A 27,253-nucleotide genomic window follows, 5' to 3' on the forward strand; every position below is an offset into this window, starting at 1 on the left:
TTATTATGTTGGTGTTACTAAGATTTTAGATTTGGGGTCCCCAAGTAAGTGTTTACAGGGGAGTTTATCAGTCACAAAGCTGGTGAAATCCCACACAGCGAAACACAGACAAACAGCAACTTCTCTTCTCTGTCAAAGGTCAATTCAAGGGCACTGATAGGTCAAAGATTAGGGTTGATAATAGGAAGCTGACAGGCAGACCCATAGAAGCACAGAGGCGATTGTTCAGTTTGGTACTGCAGTGGGCTAGATGAAGGGCGGTGCCAGAGGGAAGTGACTGCGCCATGATAGGTTGGTAGATCTATTGATTGGCAGGTTGACGATTGCCGTGCATAACCCACCAAAATCTACAGGTCAGTGGGATTCAGTCTGTGGAGAAAAACATACTAGATTAAGACAGAAGAAAGAAACCACAAGATAATGACAGTGGAAGGTGATAAAAGGAGATAAAGTGACATAGAGCTCAAAGGATATTTCCAGGCTTTAAATTTCCCAGCCCAATGGTCTTTAATAGGCTGTCACTGTCTGGGCAAGTTCATATGAATTATAGGGGCAAATTATAAACCATTCCTGTTTTTATTTTATTAGCCATCCAGCCATCCATCAATTAGCTTTCCAACCACATCAAGTGAGAGTTGGGAAGCCAGCTACAGTGCCAGAGATAAATGTATCCACTATGACTGGCTAATCTTTACTCTGTTGGTCTTCTCATAATTTAATTTAGTGGCACAGTGTCTGCTATTTTTACCATCCTGCTCCATCAGACACGTAGCACAAAGCAGGGACACACACAGTATGTGTTTATTTATTGTCAATTGACTCTGCAATTCACCATCCACTGAACCTCTAAACAATGATTGTCCAGTCCCAGTTTATCAGCTGAAAATATCCATAACTATTTATGTATTATGTAGATGTAATTAGAGTGAGTAGTGTATATATATATATATATATATATTTGATATGTAAGATTGTGGAGGCTGTGTCTCAATGTGTCTGTTTTATTAATGTAAGCTGCATGTGTGTGTAAGAATGGAAACACAACAGCTGTAGCCACACTAAATAAAGGTGGCAGGACTTTGTCAATAGTCAGTTGGTTATAATCACAGATGAGGCTGTGGATGCTTTTGAAACCTATAGCTCTGTGTGTGTGTGCGTGTGTGTGTGTGTGTGTGCGCGCGCGCGTGTGTGTGTGTGTGTGTGTGTACACCCACTTGTTTGAGTGATGCCTTTCTCTATGCTAAGGGAGTCTCTCAGTCCATCTCCTCCAAAAGGAGTGGGCGTGGGCTCCTTCACCCCATTCTCCTTAGCAACACCTCCTGGTTCTGTTGCCTTAGCAACACCTCCTGGTCCCATTGCTGGAGCGCCACTCGGGGGTGAAGATGTCTTCTCCTCTGATTTGTCCTCCTGGAGCCAAATATAGAGGCACAAGGGCAGGGACACACAAATGCATCCACAGACAGAGAGAACACTGTTTTTTTAGTGAACAATTTTCTCATACCAACACACCATCTAGTGGTGTAAAATCACAGTGACTCGGCAGAACCAGAGAAGTTAACTGTCTGTTAATGACTGGTTTAAACTGAACCTTGTGTCCATTGGTCTGTCCATTGCCTGGCCCCACATTATCCAGGGATCCAATCTTAGATTTAGCCTTAATGTTTAGCTTGTGGGACTCAATCTTAACATCACCACCACCTAGGATAAAAAATAGAATAGTAGTGAGAGTTTGATGGGGGTGATAAATGAGAATACAAGATATCTTATGAGTTGAAACCTGGCTTGTGTTTGATGTTGTCCTTGGAGCCACATTTGGAAGTCACCTTGCTCACATCAACCTTCTTATTCAGGATCTGCACCTGGGGAAAAAGAAAGAGCATAATGCAGTATTTTTATAATAACTCATAAAAATGCCACACGTACAATGTAGCATCTAATGCAAAATGCAAAATCAAATCAATGCAAAACTGTCATCCATTATAATGGACCTAGTGCATTTACAGAAAGTAAGACATTCTGTACAATGCAATGAACAATGTGCATGGCATAAAACGCAAGAAACCTACTAAGCATGCTACCCAGGCCTGGTTCCCTACTTTGTTAAGCATGTAAATTATGCACCATTCTTGCAGACAAATGTTGACAGGCTATAGTTGGAGGTACAGGCAGTTGTTAGACAGTCATCACATCATGAATGTGTGTCTTCAGGATCTCAGGGAGTAATCCTGAGTTTTGTGACACTGCTGGCACCGATAGACCCGGAAGCCTGGTAATCTGCCTGACAGTGTGTGATAAGGTCAGTCAGCTCTCTTGACAGTCAGCTGACCACAACCTTCAGTGCTAAGTCTAAGATAAGATAAGATAAGATAAGCTTTATTAGCCCCCAAGTAGAAATCCAGTACCGCTCTATTAGCTCTATCATTCTTTCAGCACTCTCCTAGCTCTATTATTCTTTCAGCACTCTCCTTTATTAGATTGGCAGGTTAAAAAAATAATGATCTTATTTTATAATACAAAGCCAATTTTTGGAAATCTTTACAGATAATTTAAATATTAATGATGGCTTTTAGACTGAGGAAACAGTCACTTCAGCAAATACAACCTTTGAATACTCGGGTAACCTTTTAATGTGTTCATTTTACTGCATTCCTATGAGACTTCTGTAGTAACCTAATACTTTACTGTAGTATTATTACTTTGTATTGTATTTTGTCACTTTTGTAAAGAGCATGCCTTACAAAGTAAGGTATTCTAATGTGACATACTGCTTTCCGTTAGTGGTACTGTATTGCTGTTTTCCATTTACATGTACACTACATAACAAGTACAGAACTCCTAATAAATAGATAGAGAGATAGAGAGATAGATAGATAGATAGATAGATAGATAGATAGATAGATACTTAATTCATCCCCCATGGGGGAAATTCAGTATAATACATATAGCTAAGACAGAAAATTGACAAAAAAGACAAAGGACAACAAAAAAATAAAAATAAATATCTGAACAGTTGAGAGGTATTAGTAGGACCCATAATGGAAAATCTGAGTTTTTATACCGTAATGATCAAACGGTATAAAAATTACACGTTTGTTGCTGATATTTATAAGAAGTTTTTTTTTAAAACTTTGTGGAAAACATCTTGTATTGTTCCATCAGGTAAAGTAAAGCGTTCAGCTGAACTAAATGACCACAGGCCAAGTGGCTCTCACATTCCATATTATGAAGGTCCTGGAGAGGATGATTTTGTGCCTACTAAGACTTGAGGGTAAACACGCAATAGATCCCCACAGTTTGCTTACAGAGAACACATTGGTGTGGATGATGCTGTCCTCTACATGCTTTCACCGTGTTTTGTCTCATCTGAGAAGAACCTGTAAGTTATGTGAGGATTATGTTCCTTGATTTTCAAGTGCATTCAGTACCATCTAACCAATTATCCTCAGAGACAAGATCAAGGGAATGGGGGTGGACCCCTCCTTTGTTTCCTGGATCACAGATTACCTGACAGAAAGGCCACAGTTTGTGAGGCTGGGGAACTGCATCTCTGATAGAGTTTTGAGCAGCACAGGGACTCCACAGGGGACTGTTTTGGGTTCATTCTGTGTACAGTGTGTATAAGCTGTACAATTCTGAGTGTTGCCACATTCAGAAGTATTCTGAATATACTGCAAGTGTTGCATGTATCAGGAATGGACAGGAAGAGGAGTACAGAGGCCTGATAACATCCTTCAGTGACTGGAGTCACAAAAACTGCCTCCTACTGAACACCTCTAAAACCAAGGAGATGGTTGTGGATTTTCAAAGGTCTACGCCCTCTCCGTATCCAGTCAACATATGTGGTGCAGACACTCAAGTGGTGCCAGCCTAAAAATATCTAGGCGTGCAACTGGACAAGAAATTGGACTGGTCAATTATCACTGATGTACTATATAAAAAAGGTCAGAAACGACTTTCCCTCCTAAGACAGCTTAGGACGTCTGCAGGAAAATACAGCACAGGTTTTACCAAACTATGGTTGCAAGTGTACTGTTTTATGCTGCAGTCTGCTGTGGAGGCAGCATAAAACAGAAGGATGCAAGGCTGCTGAACAAACTGGTGCAAAAAGCTGGTTCAATGACTGGAATGAGGCTGGACTCACTGGAGGCTGTGGTGGAGAGATGCAGACAGAAAAAGGTAGAGACCATCCTGGAACACATTGACCATCCCCTTCACAACATCCTGATGGATCAGAGAAGCAGCTGCAGTGGACGACTCACCTCACTGAGCTGCAGGACTGAACGATACAGGAGATCCTTCATCCCCACTGCCCTCAGGCTCTACAATACTTTAGCCAGTGGCAGATGACTGACCAACATGAGCTGGACTGTTACTATACTTACTATTGACTACATGTTACTTTCACTACAAGACTACCTGAATTTCCCCTCAGAGATTAATAAAGTTTATCTCATCTCATCTTGCCTGTGATAGGCTATTTTTGATAGGCTATTGATTGGTTTCTTGAGTTTTAAATTGCACAGCTGTGGATACTGTGATTAAGTCAAGATGATTGGCCATTAAGCAAAATGCATGTGATAGCTTTGGAAATCTACCTTTTGTATTTTGTTAAACAGACTTCACCACAAACTGGTGATTGTGAGAATGTCCCATACAATAAATCGAGCATGAAAGTAAAGCAGATGGTCACGTGGAAAGGTAGGCAGTAGGATCTGTGGTCAGTTCACTTAAGTGAAATCAATCCGAATGCAAACAGTTGGAGCAATTAATGTGCTAATTAAAGTACATTCATTCAAAGTTACTTTGAAAATGATAAGCTTTCATGTCAGTGTTTGATATTTAAAGAAAGGTGCTCTGTATTGTTATTGTGGAACCCCCTTATAGAGGCTCTCTATAAATAAACCCTTAAATGATCTAAATCTATGTGCAAGGATCAATTAGGGATAACACAAGATTAATGGATACAGTATGCTGATTGCTTTGTGCAAGACACACTGAATGAGGCTTGAGGAAGTTTGCATAAAATGTTGCATATATCCACCCTAATCAGACTCCAGCTTCCAGCTCCACCAGTACTTACATTGCCACCTCCAGGGACATGTTTGATATTGTCCTTGGAACCACAGCGAGATGTGACATGGCTGAAGTCCAACTTTTTGTGCATTATGTGAACCTAAAGGTAGACAAGCAAGAAAGAAAGAAATGTGTGACAGAGTCAAGCAGGATAGAACAACAAATTAGGTGAATAATTAGGTGGCAGCTCTTTTAAACAAGACACAGATTGGCCACATTCCTTCCTTCAGTGTTTATCTGAATCAGGAGTGCATATATATATATATATATATATATATATATATATATATATATATATATAGTACTGTGCAGATGTTTTAGGCACTTTAGATGCTTTAGGTTCTTATTATACAACACCATCAGGCATCCCCCTGTGCAGAACAACAAGCTCATAAAGTACCCCTTACAATTCATGAACAACTATTTTCAGGGGCACAATGCAAGTGGTCTGACCCCCACAGAGTAAAGATCTGGGGAGTGTGGAGTCAGTTTGGGAACAAATGAAGAGACAGACGACACTGGGACAGACTGAATCTACAGAACTGCAGCAGCTTCTCCAAGGTGCTGCAAAGTACCAGGAGAAATTGTGTGGTCCAGCCCAATGACTGTAGAAGGGGTGGACATTGAAAAATCAGCACCAATTACTAAGTCCCTATTGTTGCCACAATAATCACTGTGGCTTTGTCATCTTTGTTCGAACAAGTCTTATTATTACTCTTTTTCTATGTTGATATTTGCTCTGTAACACAAGAGGTCAATAGACCATTTCACATCAATGATAGAAGTTTGCTGTGTGTTTTTTTGTTTGTTTGTTTTTTTCGCCCCCAGGTTAAGTTTAACAATTTTTGCTGGTGACAGGAACACCTCTGACCAATCACAATGCAGCTTGTTAAAATGTCACTTAAAAACATTCAACCTGGAGGACAGTCTTGTTAACTTTGTTTCAGCTAATAGAGTTCTTAAAAAGGCAATAAATACAGTGTATGGGAAAACATAGCTGTAGGGTTTAATTATAAAAGCAGTGTGTTTATATCCTACAGAGTAGTTTGTGAACAGTGACTACGTGAAACCCCTTGCTGACAAGTTTTTGTTTTCACACTATAGTAATCTACCCGCATAACCTTACAACATTTTATATCATAAATAGTATACAATAATGAGCAACGTAAAACATAATGTTACAGTTTCTTACCATTTAGCTGAGAATCATTACAGAATATGTACAGTTTCATTTTCTGTTACTATCCTCCTAAAACAGAGATACTAGTTACAGGCATTAAACACTGCATGATGAGTGTGATTTGGTGCAATATAGCAACTATTCTTGTGCACTGTATTGTGTGCACACAAATTTTTTTTTAAGGTTTATTTAGTAAATCTGCACAAGGTCATCATTTCAACAACTCATATATATTTCAGCATTGACGGTGTATAGGGGGTGGACCTATACAGTGTGATGTCACCCATTGCGTTATTCACTGCGAGAATGAAGCCAATTCAGATGCCATTTTCAGCCAGAAGTACCATATTTGGACAATAAGGCAGTGTCTAGAGAATGTTCTCATGGCAACCACTGAGCCAATCAGCATCAAGCTTGTTGAATGTACACGCCACCTGGAGAGAGTAGCAAATGCATTCCTATCACAGAGGGGCAGGTATCCTAAAACCATTATGTGCATGGGTAAAGCAACCGGCCAATCAAACCTCTCAAACATCTCCACATGGGGGCGACATGTGGCACTTGAACCAAATATCGACATAAAAAAGTATGAGTATTGAAGGCATGTTCAAACAAAGAATAAAGCCACAATGATTACTGTGGCAACAATAGGGACTTAAATGACGCAAGTCAGCTACTTCCTATTTGGATTCAAACCCAAAAGCGGGTTTGCTTTGTCCACCCCTTGTACAGTCATTGGTATACGCTCATAAGGGGGTGTGTATGTTCAACAAGCTCGCTGCTGATTGGCTCAATGGTCGCCATGGGAATACTGTCCAAATATGGTACTTCTAGCTCCACAAAAGCAACATGGCGACATCCATAGCAGCCAAAAATAGCGACTGAATTGGCTTCATATTTTTTTTCTTTTTTTGTCTGAATTGGCTTCATTCTCGCGGTGTGTAACACCATGGGTGACGTCACACTGTATAGGTCCACCCCCTATACACCAGAGAAACCAGAGAGAACTGCTGCTGGTTTAAGGACAAAGATGAGTGCTGCTAATACTGCTTAGAATTAGGTTTGGTTCCCTTCACTTTGTATGAAGATAACTGATAAATGAAAAACTATATAAAAGCATCACCTGTGTGTTTTTAGTGCCTAAAACTTTAGCACAGTACTGTGTATATATATATATATATATATATATATATATATATATATATATATATATACAGTGTATTTGACGTTCACAAATACACTACTACAAAGAGCAACCAAACTGCTGGAAAGGGATAAATACAAATCAGAAAAATAAATGAAGCCATCTCAACTTTAAAAACGGCATACAAATCATACAACAAATTAACAGGCCAATAGGAATGTCATGCAGTGCATTAGTGTTATTAAACAGGGTATCCATTGGTGTTTGCTGGTTTTGACAGTAGATCAGAAGCATGAACCAGAGAGCTCAATATCTCTATCTAGATCCGAGTCCACATCTAGGTCACCATGTCCCTGAAGTCATCAAGCTGGATTCAACTTTTGTTTTTTTTTGCATATACTGGGCAATTGGCAGAGGTGAAGAAAACAATGCTTAGTTTTATTTTTTCTTATTTTGTCATCTTCCATCTCCTGGAAGCCTGTGCTTTTTCAATAACCAACCATAGGCAAAATATTTCTTTTACATATTTAGTCTGCTATCCTCTGATGTTTTACAATGATTTGTCCAATGTGTGAATTTCTGAATAGTTTGAGGACATAAGACTTAATTCTTAATTCTAATTAAATCTTTGATTTGGCAGGCTGTAGTGGCGACAAATCGTCAAAACAGCTTTGAATGTAATTAAATCTGTAGAACCATTAAAATAATCTTTCGGGATTTTATTTATAATACCCAGAGTCATTCATCACATGATGAATGGTCATCCTCACTTTCATCAAATATGAAAGAGCAAATACATATGCATATCCACACTGCAGGGAATTATTTAATATACAAGGTAATATATGTGTCTGAGTAACTATTAATTTAAGAAACGCCTTCTTGGAATAAATTGTTATTATCTGGTAAAAATTAACTAGATGTTGTTGTATTACTTAATGCCCTCTCCATTGCTGTTTAATTGTTCATTTTTTTAGGAACTTGATGTTTTGCTTTAATCAAGTAAGCTTACATTTGTACCATCCCCCAGAAGTGAGTTACCTCCTTTATAATAGGATTTTCACTGGAGTAAAATGCTCTGCAGCAGATGTAAGACACCTGCCTCCATTCTCTCAAATCCATTTTCAAATCTTTTTCCCCAATAAGGAAATGGCGATGACGCAGGTGGCACCAGCAAAGGATGACTCACGGAGCAGTAATGCGTAAGCACACACACGCACACCCAGACAAGTGTTTTTTTCATTCCTTATGAGGACTTTACAGTGGCTTACAATTATTTCCTGGAGACTTGCCCTAACCATAACTGCCACCTGTCTAACCCTAACCCTCACCCTAATCCTCACCCTAACCATAACCTGCCCTAACACCTTACATCACCATCATCACCATAAAATTCAATGATTTACATGGTGGGGACCTGCATCTGTTCACCTAGAGAAAGGTCAAGAGCTCACAATGTGAGTTCTCACCATAAAAGTAATACCAGGTGCACACACACACAGAGACACACAGAAGCAGTAGCCTATAAACAGGGCTGAGGTTTTACCCCCTATTTCAATTTCTAATTGCACATTGTAAACATCCTCTTTGTTGTAGCTGCGAGATTGTGGTTCCTCCTTAATTTTCTGGTTCTAATGCTTACAAGCTAAAAGAAAAACTACTTGAAACTCAAGTGTATTAAAAGAAAAGGGATAAATGACTACATTTTACATAGTGCCACAAGAGTGAAGACTACATACTATACCACAAGGGCCATGAGGTATTTAATGCCACTTTTAAAGCACTTTACTTACTTACTTACTTACTTACTTACTTACTTTAATTACTTTAAATATTCATATGTTAAAATATTTCATTTATCATCACTGATGATCACAACAAAGACAAACTCAGTAAAACACATGCCAAGTTTGTGTCTGCTCATTCACCACTTCTTCCACAGCTGTGTGCTCACACTTCACAACTATTGCTGCATACATTCTGCAGTAATGTTATTGGAACAATATATTGTACAGGGATCAGTGGACAAACCTACAAGTAGCACAAAAGAAATAAACCCGGAAAACCAAGTCTATTCAGTAATTGCATTTAGATGTAGCATTTCCATTATCTTGTCTTCTATACATGGCAGCTTCATTTATTATTTGTGTTATTTTGGAGTGAGTAATCATGTAATGAAGTGCATGCAAGTAAGGACTGTATATGGAATGAATGCAGAGAGAATGTGGGAGGATATACTGGTATGTGAAGTGTGAGGGTGTAGATGATGGGCACTCACTCTGGCCTTGCCGGTAGGGGTGGAAGGGTCTGATGTCTTGTTGTTCGGGGTGGAGGAGACCTGGGGAGACAACCACCCCCTGGTCAATACAACCTCCAGCCAACCACACACCGCAATACAACTAGGTGGAAGAGCAGGTGGGGTCATGGGGCTGATCAAATGGAAAGGGGACTGGATGTGTGGTTAGCAGCTGGACCAAGTGTGTAGGCTATTACAGCCAATCAAAACAGAACCATAGTGTATGATTGCATAGAAAACAACAGCTGGATCAAAAAGAATTAAGCTGAACCAAGTTTTATAGCCAAATGTGTGGATGCATGAGTAATTTTGAACTTTAAATTTTAATTTTCTAACTGATAGCAGTAGCAGCAATTAGATGCACTGTAAAATTTAATTATGGACCAATCCAATTGGAAAGATACAGTACTAAACATGTGTAAATATTTGCAGAACTGCCGATCTGAAGTACTGTGTCAGATGGATAATAGCTACCATTGGCAGTAACCTGGAGCAAATTAAAAACATGATAATGAATCACAGTGGATCAATAACAATAACAAAATCTTATCCTGTGTTAGTAATACCCTACTCAAACACAGTGTGAGAATAGTTACACAGGAATCCAAAAAAACAAACAAAACAAAAACAGTGGAGATAAAAAATCTTCCCACAAAAAGGCGAATTAAAAGGCGACTTTAATATTTCCAGCATGCGCTTGACCTTAGGCATCCAATGGCGTGTAGAACACAAAGAGTCTTAGATAAACAATATACCATCTAGGGCCTGTATTTGTGCACACATTGAGCATATTAGGCTCTTGATTTTGTCATCTTGTGTCATCTCTTTTCCTGCAAATAATTATACAGTAAATGACAAGAGATCAAATGCCATATTGGTTGTACAAATCCAGTTCCTAAATACTGAGGATGTAAAGGTTGTTAAAGCACTGTGCTGCTGCTGAAAGGAAAACATTAATACAGACAAACCAATGTTAGTATCACAGGAAACTGAATGAGTTAGTGCAACATACGCAGATTGGTGATTTGTTTGTGTGTGTAAAGTGGCTCCACTCCAGTAGACTGATAAAAGGCCTAGAGCAGGTTTTTGAAAGGAGATTGAGTCAACACAAAAGGAGCAGACCTGCACCACAGTACAGATGCTTGAAAGAGTGACTAGTGCTCAAAGATTTAATGCTTAGAATTAGAGACTCTGCATCATTTCCCTGTTAGTTGTTCCTTTGTTGCGAACAAGAAATGTGAGGTTAAGCCAATTTTATGGAACACTTCAGAGAGGCAACAACTCCTTCTCTACAGTGATCTAACTTTAATTGGCCATGCAATCATGTCTAAATGATATGGGTGGAGGAAGTATGGAGTCACTGTGAATATGAAACAGGATGTTGCTAAACAGGGGCATGCATGCTATTTTGTTGGATAAATATGCGCTGTACTGGATATGACAAATCTTGAATAGTTTGCAACCCTGCTGACCCAGCCAGTGACTGTTTATGTTATTCTACTCTTCTAGTGAGCCCAGGCAGAACAGGTTTAAAATATCAGGGACTATAAGGACACCTATATTAGAGGCATTGTGTGTAGGACTAATGCAACAGAATACAGAGCCATGAAAACAAATAAACATGGCAGAAAATAAAAATGTCTGAATGACATGAATTTAACTATAGATTACCCAAAGTATAGATTGGGTTACAATATGTAACCCAAGGTTCTGTGAATTGGGTATTGGTCCTATCCTCGTGATAGCACACTGAACCAAAAGCTGTCAATAACCCCCTAGCACTGACACCACAACCAGCTCAAAGCCCAGTGGGCTGCAACCCATTCACAGCGTCAATTTTTCATTCAGTGCACTAGAATGAGGAAGGTATAGTACCCATACATGAGGACAGTGCCCCAGTCAGACAGATTAAGCTAATTCTTTAAATAACCTTATTGTGTAATGTAATATCACTATCACAATTTTCTATATATTATATGTTTTGATACTTACACTGTAGTTTGTTGATAAATATACTTTGCTAATAATACTTGCATGCATTTTACTTCTAAATTAAGGCTGCATGCAATCCGTTATGTGTGTACGAACATACATTTTCAATATTATTAGTGTCGAAACATGCATTATGATCCATATTTCTTCTTATTTAAACTTGACATAGATTGACTGCTCTATCTGTGATATCACCTCCAAGTTGCTTTTCTTGAGGCCAATATAAATATATATATATACACACACATATATATATATATATGTATGGTTTATTTTATTTTATTTTTTAATAGAATCTAGTTTTAACACTATGTATCTACGCATTAATACTCTGGAATTACCAGACTGCAAGTTGGCCTTTAAACAACTGTAGTTTGATGAAAGTTTAATACAGTGACAGACAATGCAGCAGAGATGGAAAGAAGGCAAACACTATATCAAAACAAAGTGCAAACAGGTTATCAATGTCAGTCCAGGACATACTGTGTATCTGTAACACAGTGGGAAAAACTGCTGGCATGCGTAGAATCAGTTGTCATTGTTGTCTACCTGTCAGTGTGCATGTGTGGGTGCATTACAGCAGGTGGCTAGAGATTGGTGCACCTTTTAAGGTGGTGGGGATTGTGAAAAATAAAGCATGCTTGGCAGCATTAGGCAATGATCAACAAAGATAATGCTGCAGACAGAGGACATTGAAGAAACTGAAGGAAAGATGTGATTACGAGGTAGAAAATGTAAGAAATACATTTGAACTCTCTTCATTTTGAATGTACTGGCAATGCCCTCTAAAAAAGTCAGTGTCTGCAGCACTGAGGTGAGATTAGCATGATGTTTGTCATATAAGAATGTGTGTTAGTGTTAGCTATTTGATTGTTGGTAAGGATGGTATAGAACTTTCCTCGTCTCTCCATCTATTCCAGTCTCATCACTTATCTCTAATCCCAGCTACCACAGCTACAGTATCACAATACTGTACTGTACGCAGCACAGAAAAGAGCATAAAAAGCTGACAAGTGCTGCAAATGGGACTGAATCTAGTGTATTCAGTACAGACTGTGACAGAGCCTGCAGTGATCTTTTGTTGGCTTTAGTTATCAGATCAGGCACAGACAATGCTCTAAAAGCTTTTGGTGGATCTATGCTTCATGAAATCCAGTTCCATATTAGTTATCCCTGCATTGAGACCAACATGAAAGCCACTTTACACTTAAAGGATTTGCCAGGACATAATACACAGTTAGTACTGACTAGCTTTTAAAATGCTGTTTATTCAGGTTATTTTGTCAACTCTGTGAGAACTTTTTGTACTCATTTCAAGACATGTGAAACAGCTTTATTGGTTAGGTATGAGATGTGAATTTAATGTGACAAGGAAGTAAATATAAGTAAATATAAATAAATTACTTAAGGACAAATACTATTCAATTGTATTAAAAATAATTGTCCTTTTACATGCATTTTTGAGACAGTAAATTAATTAGAAGAAATTACAATATATACTGTAATTCACTTTATTTGCTTTGATTTATTTGATGAATCCTCCACATTAAGTAAATAAGTGTATTCAGATATGGTAATAGGTTCAGAAGACCCCTTTCTGCTGATGTACTTCTATGTGATATCTCAGACAATATGTCAGTATAACCTATCATGCTGCAGCAGCTGTTATTAACCTTTATTTATGATTTGTTAGATGTCATGATCATGTATCAGTGATTTTAGTCCCTTCTTACATACATGTTGTATGTAGTCCTCACATAATGGAATCTGACTACTTCTGCTACTGGATGGAGCTCAGTTTAGTCATGCAGCTAAAATGAAATATGCACCTTACAGTACAGTGCATAACTGACTTAATACTTAAATACTCTAGTAGTACTACTACTATTCTACTTTTTAGCAAAGTAACATAACGTTATTATGATCTACAGCACATCTTGACAGGTACATCTGTAATAATTACAGGCCTCTCTCAAACTGTCTCATTTGTCCTACCTTTCCTCCACCAGGCTGGTACTTGATGTTGTCGGTGGATCCAATCTTGGAACGGACATTCTTCAGGTCTGGTGTTGGGGCGTTGATAGCCCTGGGGGTTCGAGGAGCACGGGGCACTGCCGGCTTCTTCTCCAGTGGAGTCTGTTTGGGCACAGGGGGCTTGGTGATGACACGGCGTCGGTGAGTGTTGGTGGCTTCACCATTAGTAGAGGCAGCTGGAGTAGCAGGACCCGTATTGGTGGCTTGGCGAGGACGAGCTACAGAAAAGGTTATAGTAATAAAGTATAGATCATTTTTGTGAAATTTGAAATCTAAAAATCAGTCACAAAAATGTCTTTTTTCTTGAAAGTTGGATTTTAGCATCAGTAAGGTGTCGATATAATGGTTCAAATTAGTTAAAATCATAAACAAGATGTACACAAAATATCTCTGTCTAGTAAAGAGGAAAGAAGGGGAGTTCATAATCTTAGCATATATCACCAAGGTAAATGTAATATACTTATGGGGCAGTTAAAATTATAGTAGGCTATATTGATTTGCTTAATTTGGGTTACATTTCTGGGGATTTTTGAGGATGAGCCTAAAACACTCAGAATACAATTACAGAACTTTTTTCTTTTCTGTGCTGCCTGTCTTTGTTACCTGTAGTCTTGGGTTTCTTGACCTCTCCTGTCTTGCTCTCAGCCTTGTCATTCTTGCTAGCTGTGTAGTAAAGACAGCACACAAGCTTAGCATCCCTAATATAAAAGGGATAGCCCATACCAAATACTCTCTTCCCACATTGTTGAAGTGTGAATGAAGATGCAAGTAGTTCAGTGTTGGTGTGTGGACAAGTACTGTGCTTGTTTCCATACAGTGGGTACGGAAAATATTCAGACCCCTTTAAATTTTTCACTCTTTGTGTCATTGCAGCCATTTGCCAAAATCAAAAAAGTTCATTTTATTTCTCATTAATGTACACTCAGCACCCCATCTTGACAGAAACAAACAGAAATGTAGAAATTTTTGCAAATTTATTAAAAAAGAAAAACTAAATATCACATGGTCATAAGTATTCAGACCCTGTGCTCAGTATTGAGTAGAAGCACCCTTTTGAGCTAGTTCAGCCATGAGTCTTCTTGGGAATGATGCAACAAGTTTTTCACACCTGGATTTGGGGATCCTCTGCCATTCTTCCTTGCAGATCCTCTCCAGTTCTGTCAGGTTGGATGGTGAACGTTGGTGGACAGCCATTTTCAGGTCTCTCCAGAGATGCTCAATTGGGTTTAGGTCAGGGCTCTGGCTGGGCCAGTCAAGAACGGTCACAGAGTTGTTCCGAAGCCACTCCTTTGTTATTTTAGCTGTGTGCTTAGGGTCATTGTCCTGTTGAAAGGTGAACCTTCGGCCCAGTCTGAGGTCCTGAGCACTCTGGAAGAGGTTTTCTTCCAGGATATCTCTGTACTTGGCCGCATTCATTTTTCCTTCAATTGCAACCAGTCGTCCTGTCCCTGCAGCTGAAAAACACCCCCACAACATGATGCTCCCACCACCATGTTTCACTGTAGGGATTGTATTGGGCAGGTGATGAGCAGTGCCTGGTTTTCTCCACACATACCGCTTAGAATTAACGCCAAAAAGTTTAATCTTGGTCTCATCAGACCAGAGAATCTTATTTCTCATAGTCTGGGAGTCCTTCATGTGTTTTCTGGCAAACTCTGTGCGGGCTTTCATGTGTCTTGCACTGAGGAGAGGCTTCCGTCGGGCCACTCTGCCATAAAGCCCCGACTGGTGGAGGGCTGCAGTGATAGTTGACTTTGTGGAACTTTCTCCCATCTCCCTACAGCATCTCTGGAGCTCAGCCACAGTGATCTTTGGGTTCTTCTTTACCTCTCTCACCAAGGCTCTTCTCCCACGATTGCTCAGTTTGGCTGGACGGCCAGGTCTAGGAAGAGTTCTGGTTGTCCCAAACTTTTTCCATTTGAGGATTATGGAGGCCACTGTGCTCTTAGGAACCTTGAGTGCTGCAGACATTCTTTTGTAACCTTGGCCAGATCTGTGCCTTGCCACAATTCTGTCACTGAGCTCCTTGGGCAGTTCCTTCGACCTCATGATTCTCATTTGCTCTTACATGCACTGTGAGCTGTAAGGTCTTATATAGACAGGTGTGTGCCTTTCCTAATCAAGTCCAATCAGTTTAATTAAACACAGCTGGACTCCAGTGAAGGAGCAGAACCATCTCAAGGAGGATCAGAAGAAATGGACAGCATGTGAGTTAAATATGAGTGTCACTGCAAAGGGTCTGAATACTTATGACCATGTGATATTTGTTTTTCTTTTTTAATAAATTTGCAAAAATTTCTACATTTCTGTTTTTTTCTGTCAAGATGGGGTGCTGAGTGTAGATTCATGAGAAATAAAATGAACTTTTTTGATTTTGGTAAATGGCTGCAATGACACAAAGAGTGAAAAATTTAAAGGGGTCTGAATACTTTCCGTACCCACTGTATGTACAAACTGCAAAAAAGTGGGTGATGAATCAGTTTGTTCTCACAATTTGTCTAATGCCAGATTTTTTTTAATCAGTGGTCTGAGCTATAATATAAAAGTGGCATCTAAAGAACAGATGTTGCTCTCTCAATGGAAATGAGCCCCAAGTTGACAGCAACTTGACAGAAGTCTTGATACAGACATCAGGCTTATATCTTACTTTAGGAATAGTCTATAAATATTGATGTCTTGTGGTAGTCCTGTTGATAAGATCTTCCATACATAGAACAGCTATCAGGAGGTTGTGCTATTTTTAAGGTGGATTGGTCTGTCTTAGTTCATGAGAACGTTTTTTTGGTTTTCCGTCCCCCATAAAGATATTTACTAGGCCATCTTAGTGACACGGCTTGTGAAAGCCATAATAGCAGTGAGGGCTTTTGCCATCAAAACTGCAATGTATCTCTGCACTCTGCTAATTTGTTGGAGGTACTATCAAATGGTGAGAAAAAGGAAAACTGTGGCCAGCAATGCAAAAAAAAATACTGACTTTTATAAAACAACCTTAGGCTTGTGATGATAATGACAATATCAAAGCATCTGGAGCAAGGAGGTGATCACTGAAAGACTGTTTCAGTGGTTTGATCCCCAGCTTCTATGTTCCATAGGTATCCATGAGCAGAACACTGAGTTGCTCCTGGTGGCTGTTCCAGTGTATGAGTGTATGTGTGAATGATTGTGTGCTTCTGTGTGATGGTCAAGGTAGTGCCTTAGATGGTAATGCCAGCATCTGTGTGTTAGTAAGCATGACTGTGTGTGCAAATGGGTGAATGGGCAATTAGTGTAAAGCACTTTGATTGCAGTGTAGAAAAGTGCTGTACAAGACCATTTACCATTTAGTGGACCAGTGGATTTCAAGCAAGTGTTTTACTACACCATTTCATGAACTGATGCCCTCTGGGGAGCCAAAACTGCCAGAGCTTGCTACACGCACACCAGATACTATTGTCTACTTCCGCCAGATTGTTGTTAACCCAAAAGGGACAGTCTGTCTTCATAAGCAGACAAATCTTAAAGGTGACTCTAATGACAAATAGGCTAAAAGCATTGGCCAACAAACTCCTGCCAAAGCATTCAGCTGAAAAAGCATGTGTCATGATGTAAAAGCATGGCAACCCTATTTACATTTACTCACACTAATCTATTCAGCACTTTTGTAATCAGCTCATTTCTCCAACAAAAATATAGTATTATATATATACTATATGCTCTGACTGAGGTTTGTGAGCAATGATAATTGTAAGTTTGTATAGTGTGCGTACATGTGTTTCCATGTGGATGGCATGCTAGCGAACACGTTGGAATTTTAATCTGCTCACGTCTCAAACTTTTTGAAATCAGACACAACTGATAAGACACAAGATCACAGATTTTTTTTTTTTTTAACAAGACTTGGAGTATGCACAACCAGATAATTGGCATGCTAAGTTGATTAAATAAATATATAGGTTATTTTGATACAAAAAGCTGTTATGCCTTTGCAAGTGGACTAATTGCATCTGTAAGATTTGTGTCTTTTCAGGTACAGCAAGCGTTATTTGATTATTGAGTGTAAATTGTAAAATTGCAGGTGTTTAAGCAGTTTATGAGTTTAGCTTTGTAATGTCTCAATGTGTTTGTCAATCAGTAGCTTGAGCAAGCCAGAGTAATTTGGTGTTGATTAAGACATGTTGTATGTAGTCCTCACATAATGGAATCTGACTACTTCTGCCACTGGATGAAGCTCAGTTTAGTCATGCAGCTAAAATGAAATATGCACCTTACAGTACAGTACATAACTGAATGACTGGAACATATTCTCTGAGGGTACTGAGCTGAAAAACACAAAAAGTCGAACAAACACTTGTTTCACTAATACGGCTCTGACTGAGTCACAGCTCCCTCACTTAGGTGAAATATATTGTGTGTGATATGTGGATAAAAATAACAGTCTGGTGTCTTCAAAAGCCAGCTTCTGAATCTGATAAAACATATGGTAGCAACTGAGTTAGCCTATTGCCTGCAGTGGCAGCAGTCTACATTGTGAGTCATTTTTCCATCAGCAACAGTAGAGTTCAGATCCTTCTATAGAGATCACATTGCACTGGAAACCCTGTGAACCGGCCAAAGCAAAGTGGAGCTCATCAATCAGTGATAGAAGGGTGGCAGACACTGGCATGTAATAGAAAAGATGTTAGTGTGTGTGTGTGTGTGTGCATGTAAGTGACCATGTACCAGCAGTTTTGCTTGCAGCAACTGTAGAGGAGCTGTTCTTATTGGCAGATGTTCGGGGTGTGGGTGTGGCCTTTGGCACAGGTGGGTGTTTCTCAGTGGTACCGTTTTCTGGAGTCTGGAAATCAAAACAGAGGAGAGATAAGCTGTGGGTGTGTGTTTTTGACAGTGTATGTGTGAGTATACCATATGTCTGCACGTGGAGTGGGTTTGTGTGTACTGTAATAATATAACATTATTAAGCTGGTTAAAAGGTAACTTCATACCAGCTCAATTCTGTGTGGAAAAACCAGGATAGAGTTACTAGTGGTTGGGAGCTCTAGCTAAATACATGGTGGTCTACAGTCCCTCTAGGCAGTGAGAGTCATCTATGGCAAGCTGTTTAAACATTTAATGATACCATACTACTTTCTGATTGCTAATTACAATTTAGATATCCATAATGGCATTTCATCTGGTCAAAGTTATATTTTCAATACTCAAAATGGAGATTAACGATATCCACAATAACATTGATACTAGCAGAAACTGTATTTGACGATGTCCACAATATAGTAGTCAGAGAGCACAGTTTATATACAATTTATATGCAAATTGTAGAACATGTACTAAAAATGAGAAAAAAAATAGAATTTTAAAACAGTGACACTGAAAATCAAAAAATTGTCACTGAATGACAATAACTTTGGCATTTAAAAAAACATCAACAAACTAAGATTATGGTTTTTTTCAGTATTCCTACTTTTTTCCATATCAATGTTTTTGTTTTTTTTTTCAGTACAAATGTTTAATTTTTCAGTTCTTGTTATGTCTTCAGTGCCAAGTGTTATTTTTCAGTGCCAAAGTTTAAAGTCATCATTGTGGCTCCATAGTCCTCACATATATATTCCATCATGACTTGTGGTCAATTTAAAACCAGATATTCCTATGGAATATCTTCTTTTCTACCCCAATTCCACACACATTGGATCTAATAATAGCCTCAATAAGACTGGCAGAGCAAGAAATCTTTGGTGAAATGCATACTTTGGCAGGTGTTGTGAATGATTATGTTTCACATCTTTACCAGAGCACAATCACAGGCATGAATGCAGAATAAGAAAATTTGGAATTATACAATAATCCCATTTTCACATGTATTACACTCACCTTGGCAACCTTGTTAGACTTGGCGGAGCCAGCTGCTATTGGTGGCTGCTTGGTGGCAATGGGTGTAGTGGACTTGGGTACAGGGCTTTTTTTATTGGTTGAGGCTGTGGTGGGTGAGGGGTGTTTAACAGAGGTGGCCTCACCATTGCTGGAGAGGGTGGATGGGCGAGGTTTGGTGGAGCCCACGTCAGGCTTGTGATTACAGAATTAAAAGAAGTCACAATAATAGTAAAAAAAAAAAAGAGGGATACAAAGAAAGAAAAAGGTGGGCAGGAAGCGATACATGTAGAGGAAGACAAAGCAGAGATGAAATCACTGATTGCAATGACAGCATGATATGGCAGTGCAGCCAGTAGCCATTTGATAATCATAAAACAGATCATGACTTATAATATTGAATCAGCAATTCATAACCACTCTGGAGCAAGTAAATTACAAAATAGCCATGGAATGTGATAAATTGAGCAGCAGTCTCAAAGCAACATGGACATCCTGTCTCAAATAGTGGACATATTCATACCGAGTTGGTGCTAGAAGCTTGATGACGTTGAATACTGGCAGGCTGGTTGATGAATTACACTAGCTGGCAAGGTAATGGCTCCTGTGCTGCCATAATCAGTTCATCAACAAGCACGTACACACTGAACAACGCTCTCAACACTCATCATCATTTGTAGCCTGTTTTTACAGAACGCTACAGTATTCAGACATTATTCAGACATTAGTTGGCAGTAATGCAACTTGTGGATGCCATCTGCCATTAAAATCAAAGAAGAGAGGGCCATTTGAGTGCAACAACACGGTGCTTTATCTTATGGTAATGTTTATTATTTAATAGGCAGTATTTCTTCGATTAGTGTGTATGATATGGCAATGCTTTACGCTAATGATAGTGTTGATGTATGATGTTTCATTTGATTAGCTAAAACCTTTGCATTTAGCTGTGGTTAATGTGAAAATGATCTGACTGAAATCATGTTTTTTCAGAGCAGTCAGCAGAATGAATGACATTACTAAGTCAAAACACCAAGTAACAAGTTCATGTAGCAGCCAATGTCCAGTCAATCACAAAAGCAACCAACAGCATTTACTGGCAGAAACGTACATGAGCCCACCCCTAAACTGTCAAAACCACCCCTTATATTTTGTCACGCACAAAAATGTCAATTGAGCACAGAGAGCAGCCAAAGGAAATTCAATGAGAAACATAGGCACAGCTCTTCTTTCTGTATGCGCAAATTTTATATTTGCACTTCCAAGTTCGATATTTGTGCTGAACAATTTAAACATGCACCCTCTAGTTTTGACATTGATGTAATGCCACAGAAGAGCCTTTAGCTATCAAGCTCCTCTCCTGTGGAACCAGTCTGGGTTCAGGTGGCAGACACCCTCTATACTTTTAAGACTTAAAACCTTCCTTTTTGACAAAGCTTATAGTTAGGGCTGGTTCAGGGTTACCTTAGTTATGCTGTTATAGGCCTAGACTGCCTGAGCATTGTTGCACTGAGGTCATCGCTCCTCTTTTCTCCCTTCCTCTTCGTTCCACTTTCTATCCTCCTCTCCTCTCATCTCATCTCATCTCATCTCATCTCCTCTCCTCTCCTCTCCTCTCCTCTCCTCTCCTCTCCTCTCCTCTCCTCTCAAGTTTTTGTAAAGTGCCTTGAGATGATTGTATTGTGATTTGACGCTATACAAATAAACTGAATTGACCTGAATTCACATATTGCAACCAGAGCCAATGTCTCTTCAACAAAGAAACCAAGAGGTCAGGTCATCATAGACAATCTGGGTGTATTTCAGTCTGTTTCTCTCATTGATGTGATTCTTAAATTCACTGTGAAACAGCCAGGGCCAGCTAGTCAGTGAGTGGACTAATAATTTTGACATAACATCCAATTAAAGGCTTAAAAAGAGGACGAGTTCTTCAGACTAGTTATTGAGAACTGTCAGCAAGTTCAATAAGTTATTAATACCATACTCTGTCTCATAACTGTCTATAAATGGTGCTATTCATGTCAAGAGTTTTAGATACTCTGACAGACGAATGTTAAATAAAAGTGGATGGTGCAATACAGATAATAATCTAGACACCAGCTGTGGCAGAGTTCAGCACTATGACCTTTAGGTGATAACACTGGTTCTGTGTGTGTATCCCTGGCATTTCTCATACTGTGGGGGACTCCACAATGTAAATAGCTGAATTTTAGAGTGACAACTAAGTTTAAGGTTAAGATAAGTGTTATGGTTAGAGTAATTACCTGAGGAATGAATGTAAGTCAATATAAAACAAACGTGTGTGAGACCCACCTTGCTCTTGCTGTCAGGGCTTGGTAAAGCTTTCTTGTTATTGCCTGTTGGAGACTTGGCTGTGCCTTTCCCTCCCTTGTCCTCTTTCTTCTCAGCCAGCTTCATCTCATCTTCCTTCTTTTCATCTTTGTTAGTCTTCTCTGGCTTGTCCACCTTCTCTGTCTTCTCCTTCGCCTTGTTGTTTTTCTCCTCATTCATCTTCTCAGTTTTTTCCTCATCTTTAAGAATCTTCTCAGATTTCTGGTTCTTGTCTTGGCCTTTATCTTCCTTCTGCTGCTCCTCTTTGTCTTTGCCAAAAGTGTCAATCTTGTCTGTCTTATTGAACATGACATCTGTCTTCTCCTGCTTGTCTTTGTTGTCTGATTTCACTGTGAGAGAAAGAATGTCAGTGTTAGTATCAGCCTTGTTATACAATATTATCTAATAGGTAATTGTGAAAAGATTGTACTTAATTTTGACTATTATGAACTCAAGTGGAACTTTAACATAATTTTTGGAAGGAACATTAGTTTTTGGGAATGCTTGGACCAATGATATTTATGACTTTCTTCTAATATAAAACTGCTGTGGTTAAGGTTTTGTTAGTTTTAGGCAGAAACACAATGTAGCTTGATGTGGTCAAAGTGAAAAGAAACATGCTTTGAATGTTGGTAGCAGATGGAAGACAAATGTTGTTGTTGACCATTCCATCCAATCCAGCCCTCTCCGGGTATTTTGTAACACTGTATTGCGGCATTCACCTTTTCTTTTGAGAAACAGTCATAATTTGCATGAACAAAGACGTCTAAATAACCACGAATTCAGCTGAATGTTAAATGTAATAAGCATTGTATCCAGTGCATATATCCATAGCGATATCCAACATAACCTTTAAGTACTGAAAGACTTAAAGGTACTAAAGACACAGCTTACTCATTGTGGGTACTTGTATAATGCTAATCAGTGGAGTGACTTGAGCTGCCCTGTTAACCAACCAGAAACCAGCCTTAAAATCATCTGCTAATGTGATCTATATAAAATCAGCCATATTGACATTCAACTTTTTAAATAATAAGACAGGTTCAGTTGCATGCCGATACCTTAAACATCAGTTTAACGCCCTTTTTAGTTAGTAATTACAATGACCATTCTTTTAAAGTGAGTGCCCCAGTTCAACAGTATGTTTTGGCTTTTACCACCAAAATAAAAATAAATATATCCTCTAGACAAAGAACAAAAAAATTCAGTGATCTCCAATATCCAAGCATGTCTTGAGTCCATTCAAACCTGGTCTATCAAGACTTGTAAAAATAGAACTGAGTATAGTTGTACTTCGTCTAAGAAAATCCAACCTGTTAAGGTTTGTTTATATAAAATATAACTTTCTGCTGGTTGTGTGGATGTAAAGACTGTGTATATTGCTACAAACATCTCGTGTCTAGCATAAAAACAATTACGCTGTACTGGGGGCTGCCGGGTTGCGTAGGTTCCGAGTACTGTTCCAAATTATTTTTACTCTTCTAAAGCATTATTTGACTCGTGGAAAAAGGTGAATGGATGAAAATAATTGCAATAAATGCATCAGTATCATATGTTAAATCCATGCGGACAGCCTTAGGTTGACTACACACAATATTCAAATATTCATAGATTTTAAAAACATGGCAGACCAGAGAGATGAGGACAGTTTCAAAAACTTTTTACCATTATAACATTATCCACCTAAACACACACACTAGACAATTTAACCAGACTGGGAGACCACACACTTGCCACTTGTAGTAAGTTTCACATTGGCGATTCCACAGACACAAGATTTCAGAGAAACTCACATGATCAAATGGGACTTTGTGGTACCACATTTTCCAGACTATAAGTTGCACTTTTTTTTTCTGGCTTGTAGTGTGTATATGTGTATATTTACATTCATTTTGTCCATGTTACTCTGGCTGTGGCTCAGGAGGTAGAGCAGGTGGCCCATGAACCAAAAGCGTTGGTGATCCCTGGCTTCACTAGTCCACCTGCTGAAGTGTCCTTGGGCAAGACAAGGAACCCCAAGTTGCCCCGGGTGGTTGTTCCATAATTGTATGAATGTGTGAGTGACTGTGTGTGTGAATGGGTGAATAATGTAAAAGTGCTTTGAGCATACTTGAGTGTAAAAAAGCAATTAATAGGCTACGTGCCTAAGGCTTTTAAGTTTGCAGTAATCAAGCCATTGCTCAAAAAGCCTAGTTTTGATCCAGGGTAATAATAGACCAATATCCAACCTACCCTTTATTTCTAAAATTCTTAGCTTAGCAGCTGTGTGACCACTTACACAGGAATGAACTATTTGAAGATTTTCAATCAGGATTAATAGCACATCATGGTCCAGAAACAGCACTAAGTCACCAACGATCTTCTCTTAGCCTCAGATAATGGACTCATCTCTGTACTTGTCCTCCCAGACCTTAGTGCTGCATTTGACACTATCGACCACAGCATCTTATTACAGAGACTGGAGCATGTGATTGGAATCAAAGGAACAGCAATAAAGTGGTTTCAATCTTATTTATCAGACAGATTCCAAATTGTTCATGTTCATGATGATCTTTCCATGTGAATTCAGAATGTAAATTTCCTCAGGCATGTAAAGACAAAGACCCCAGTTCTGCTGGAGGTTTGTTCTGTTAGCGGGAGTTTTTCCTCTCCATTGTTGCCAAGTGCTTGATCATAAGGAATTTGGTGGGCTTTTGTAAAGTGCCTTAAGATGATTGTATTGTGATTTGGTGCTATACAAATAAATTGAAATGATATAGTCACTAGCATTAGATGGCACTCTTGACTCAAGTGAAGATAATATTGTACTGCCGAAAAAGAAAACGCTAAACTACAACTCCTAGTGTAACACAAGTGAAAATGCTGCCCAAAAGAAAGAGCTATACTGCAGACTACAGGTAATAAAGTCTGAAACTCTGCTTCACCTTCCCCCCTCACATTGGCGGAGTTGTTTAAAAACGCAACTGCACACAGATGAATGAATTTCGTAATGTACTTCTGCTTGTTTTTATGCTTAGCCTACTTACTTCACAGGCTAACTTAGATTTTAATTGGTATAATTAGAAATATGACTTATATACTGAAGCAACTTAAGTAAATTTTTTTCTGCTCAACAAGGTCGTTTTTGCTATATTTGAAAATACGTATGTATGTATGCACAATACACTAACAAGATACTTGTATTGTTTCCATAATTCAACAAGCTCAGGATGTGTTGGGATACACTGCCATGTGAGCTGTAAAGGTACCCAACAACTGGTTGGTGATGCTTCCCAGACTCTAATTGGCTATAGAGGGTAATTCCCTGAGAGCATCCCCAGTAAGGAATTGTAAATATCAAACATGATGATGTTCGGTTGTGTAGAGAAATTAGTTTTATACTATTGTTCTGTGAACATTCTGTGTTTGTGAGGACATTCTGGTAGGTCCTTATTACTAGAAAGAGTTGTTGGAGAATCAACACATGGTTTTAGGGTTAATGTTAGAATTAGCTTTAGGTTAGGAGTAGAATAAGGGTTAGGTTTAGACATTTAGTAGTAATGGTTAAGGTAAGGATAAAGAAGAGGGAATACTGTAGGGTATGTCAATGAGTGACCTTGCAACTCTTATAAAGACACAAAATGTATTTGTGAAAGAGGGAAAAACAGAAAGAGCTGGCTGCCACATAAATCACAGCATGACTGACAGACATGGAGCTGGTGCGAGAATATTTTACTGCAGGCAGCCTTAAACACACACACACACACACACACACACACACACACAAACATAGGCATCTTTCACTCTTGTTTGACCACTGCCTGCTACAGTTTGCATTTGCTAGCATGATGGCTATCAAGCTGAGAAATATCAAAAATAAAGGACACATTAAAAATCCACATGGCTTTGTATAAAGCCACAGTACACACTTGCTACAGTGTGTGAGTCTGTTGCATTTTCATAAAATCACTACGTAATGGTAGTTTTAGTTAACACATTGTAATTATAATTATAAAGCTTTATTTTTTATAACCACAGTGTTATAATTATTTAGATTTCCACCAAATCAAACCTAATTTTTGATACAATTAACACTATTGTTACCCCTCTAAACAGCAGTTTTCATTTTTAGTGGAGAGCCTGCTGTTCCAATGCTGGATCCAAAATGCCTTTAAATGCCTGAGGAAATTCAGAGGAAATGGTGCAGTATGTAATCCAGTCTAATTTTGTCTCATTGGTATCAGACTTACTGGTTACTGTTCACTTTCTTTACACCATGTCATTAGCTATGTCTGAAAAGAGGAGGATTTTAGATTAACAATAGCAGGTTGCCACACTGCAAGATTAAGTTACTGGTAATGCTACTTTTCCTATTGCAACTGCTTCACATTTAAAGTGTTAAACTGGTAAAATGTTAGCTTGCTATAATTGTGAAGCAACAGAAATTGCAGTGTATTGTTAGAACATCATGATATGTCTGCAAAACAATAATTTTGAACATTTTTGACAGCAGATTATTTTTAACAGGAAACTGTCAGGAGCTGTTAGATGAAGAGTTGCAGGGCTGCATCAGACTGCACGTTTACAACTCCTCACTAAGGTAACCAACTTTACTGTGTTGGAAACTGCTCAAACCACGTACAGCGTACAAATAATCAGATAGTGGTTGTAATTATTATTGACTGAATTTATTAAAATAAGAAGAGTTTTTCAGTAAGTTGCTCAGAGTTTTTGTGCTTTTGAATCATACTTTCTGTTATCACCAGAAAACACAGGTCAGAGATAAAATAGGGAAGTCAGCTGTAAAATATTGAGCAACACCTCACTACAGAAATACTTCACTACAAATAAAAATTCTGCAGTGAAATCCTAAGTGTCTTAGTACTATCAGCAAAAGTATCAAATGTAAAAGTACTTATAATTTAGAAAACTGTCCTTCTGTTAATATTTTCATATGTTTTTGGATTAATATTATTGCTGCATTAATGTAATGTTAAACTTTCCTTCTATAGTTGTTTAAGATAATACAATGTATAATACAGTGGAAATATGTAAGTACCTCAAAGTTGTACATGGTTTTACTTGAGTAAATGTACTTAGATATGTTCCAGCACTCACATAGGAAGGCTTTGCACCAATTAAAGCCAGTGAATATAGTGTGAAAGTTGCAAGGATGTAGCACAATGTGTAAACCCACAGAGGAAACAAAACAGTTTTGACATTATTCCTGTGTTGAGGCGAAAAATGCGTCGCAACACTTTGCTTTTGCTTGAAATTCCTTTTGCTACAAAATGTTGGTTTTAGTTTGAAAATGTGACACTGCGTGAACCTCCTGCCTGCCCACGTGCACCTGGTGCAACTGTTCACTTTCCCTCTCCTGCAATCA

At 38.7% G+C, this 27,253-nt stretch overlaps 1 protein-coding gene across 1 annotated transcript in view; it reads right to left on the reverse strand.

Annotated features, from left to right (window-relative positions):
- The window catches only part of LOC113134108 (microtubule-associated protein tau-like), a 48,652-nt gene continuing 21,399 nt past the window's right edge, over positions 1-27,253 (reverse strand). The window contains exons 3-13 of the mRNA XM_026313345.1: positions 21,871-22,238; positions 19,564-19,755; positions 18,418-18,532; positions 14,323-14,382; positions 13,681-13,937; positions 9,676-9,735; positions 5,081-5,173; positions 1,778-1,859; positions 1,589-1,698; positions 1,215-1,407; positions 1-369 (exon numbers count right to left, since the gene is read on the reverse strand). Coding sequence (XP_026169130.1) covers positions 365-369; positions 1,215-1,407; positions 1,589-1,698; positions 1,778-1,859; positions 5,081-5,173; positions 9,676-9,735; positions 13,681-13,937; positions 14,323-14,382; positions 18,418-18,532; positions 19,564-19,755; positions 21,871-22,238 — 1,535 coding nt within the window. The 3' untranslated portion in view covers positions 1-364. The remainder of the gene's footprint in view (positions 370-1,214; positions 1,408-1,588; positions 1,699-1,777; positions 1,860-5,080; positions 5,174-9,675; positions 9,736-13,680; positions 13,938-14,322; positions 14,383-18,417; positions 18,533-19,563; positions 19,756-21,870; positions 22,239-27,253) is intronic.

This window comes from Mastacembelus armatus, chromosome 17 (genome assembly GCF_900324485.2).
Source record: "Mastacembelus armatus chromosome 17, fMasArm1.2, whole genome shotgun sequence".
Classification (NCBI taxonomy): Eukaryota; Metazoa; Chordata; class Actinopteri; order Synbranchiformes; family Mastacembelidae; genus Mastacembelus; species Mastacembelus armatus.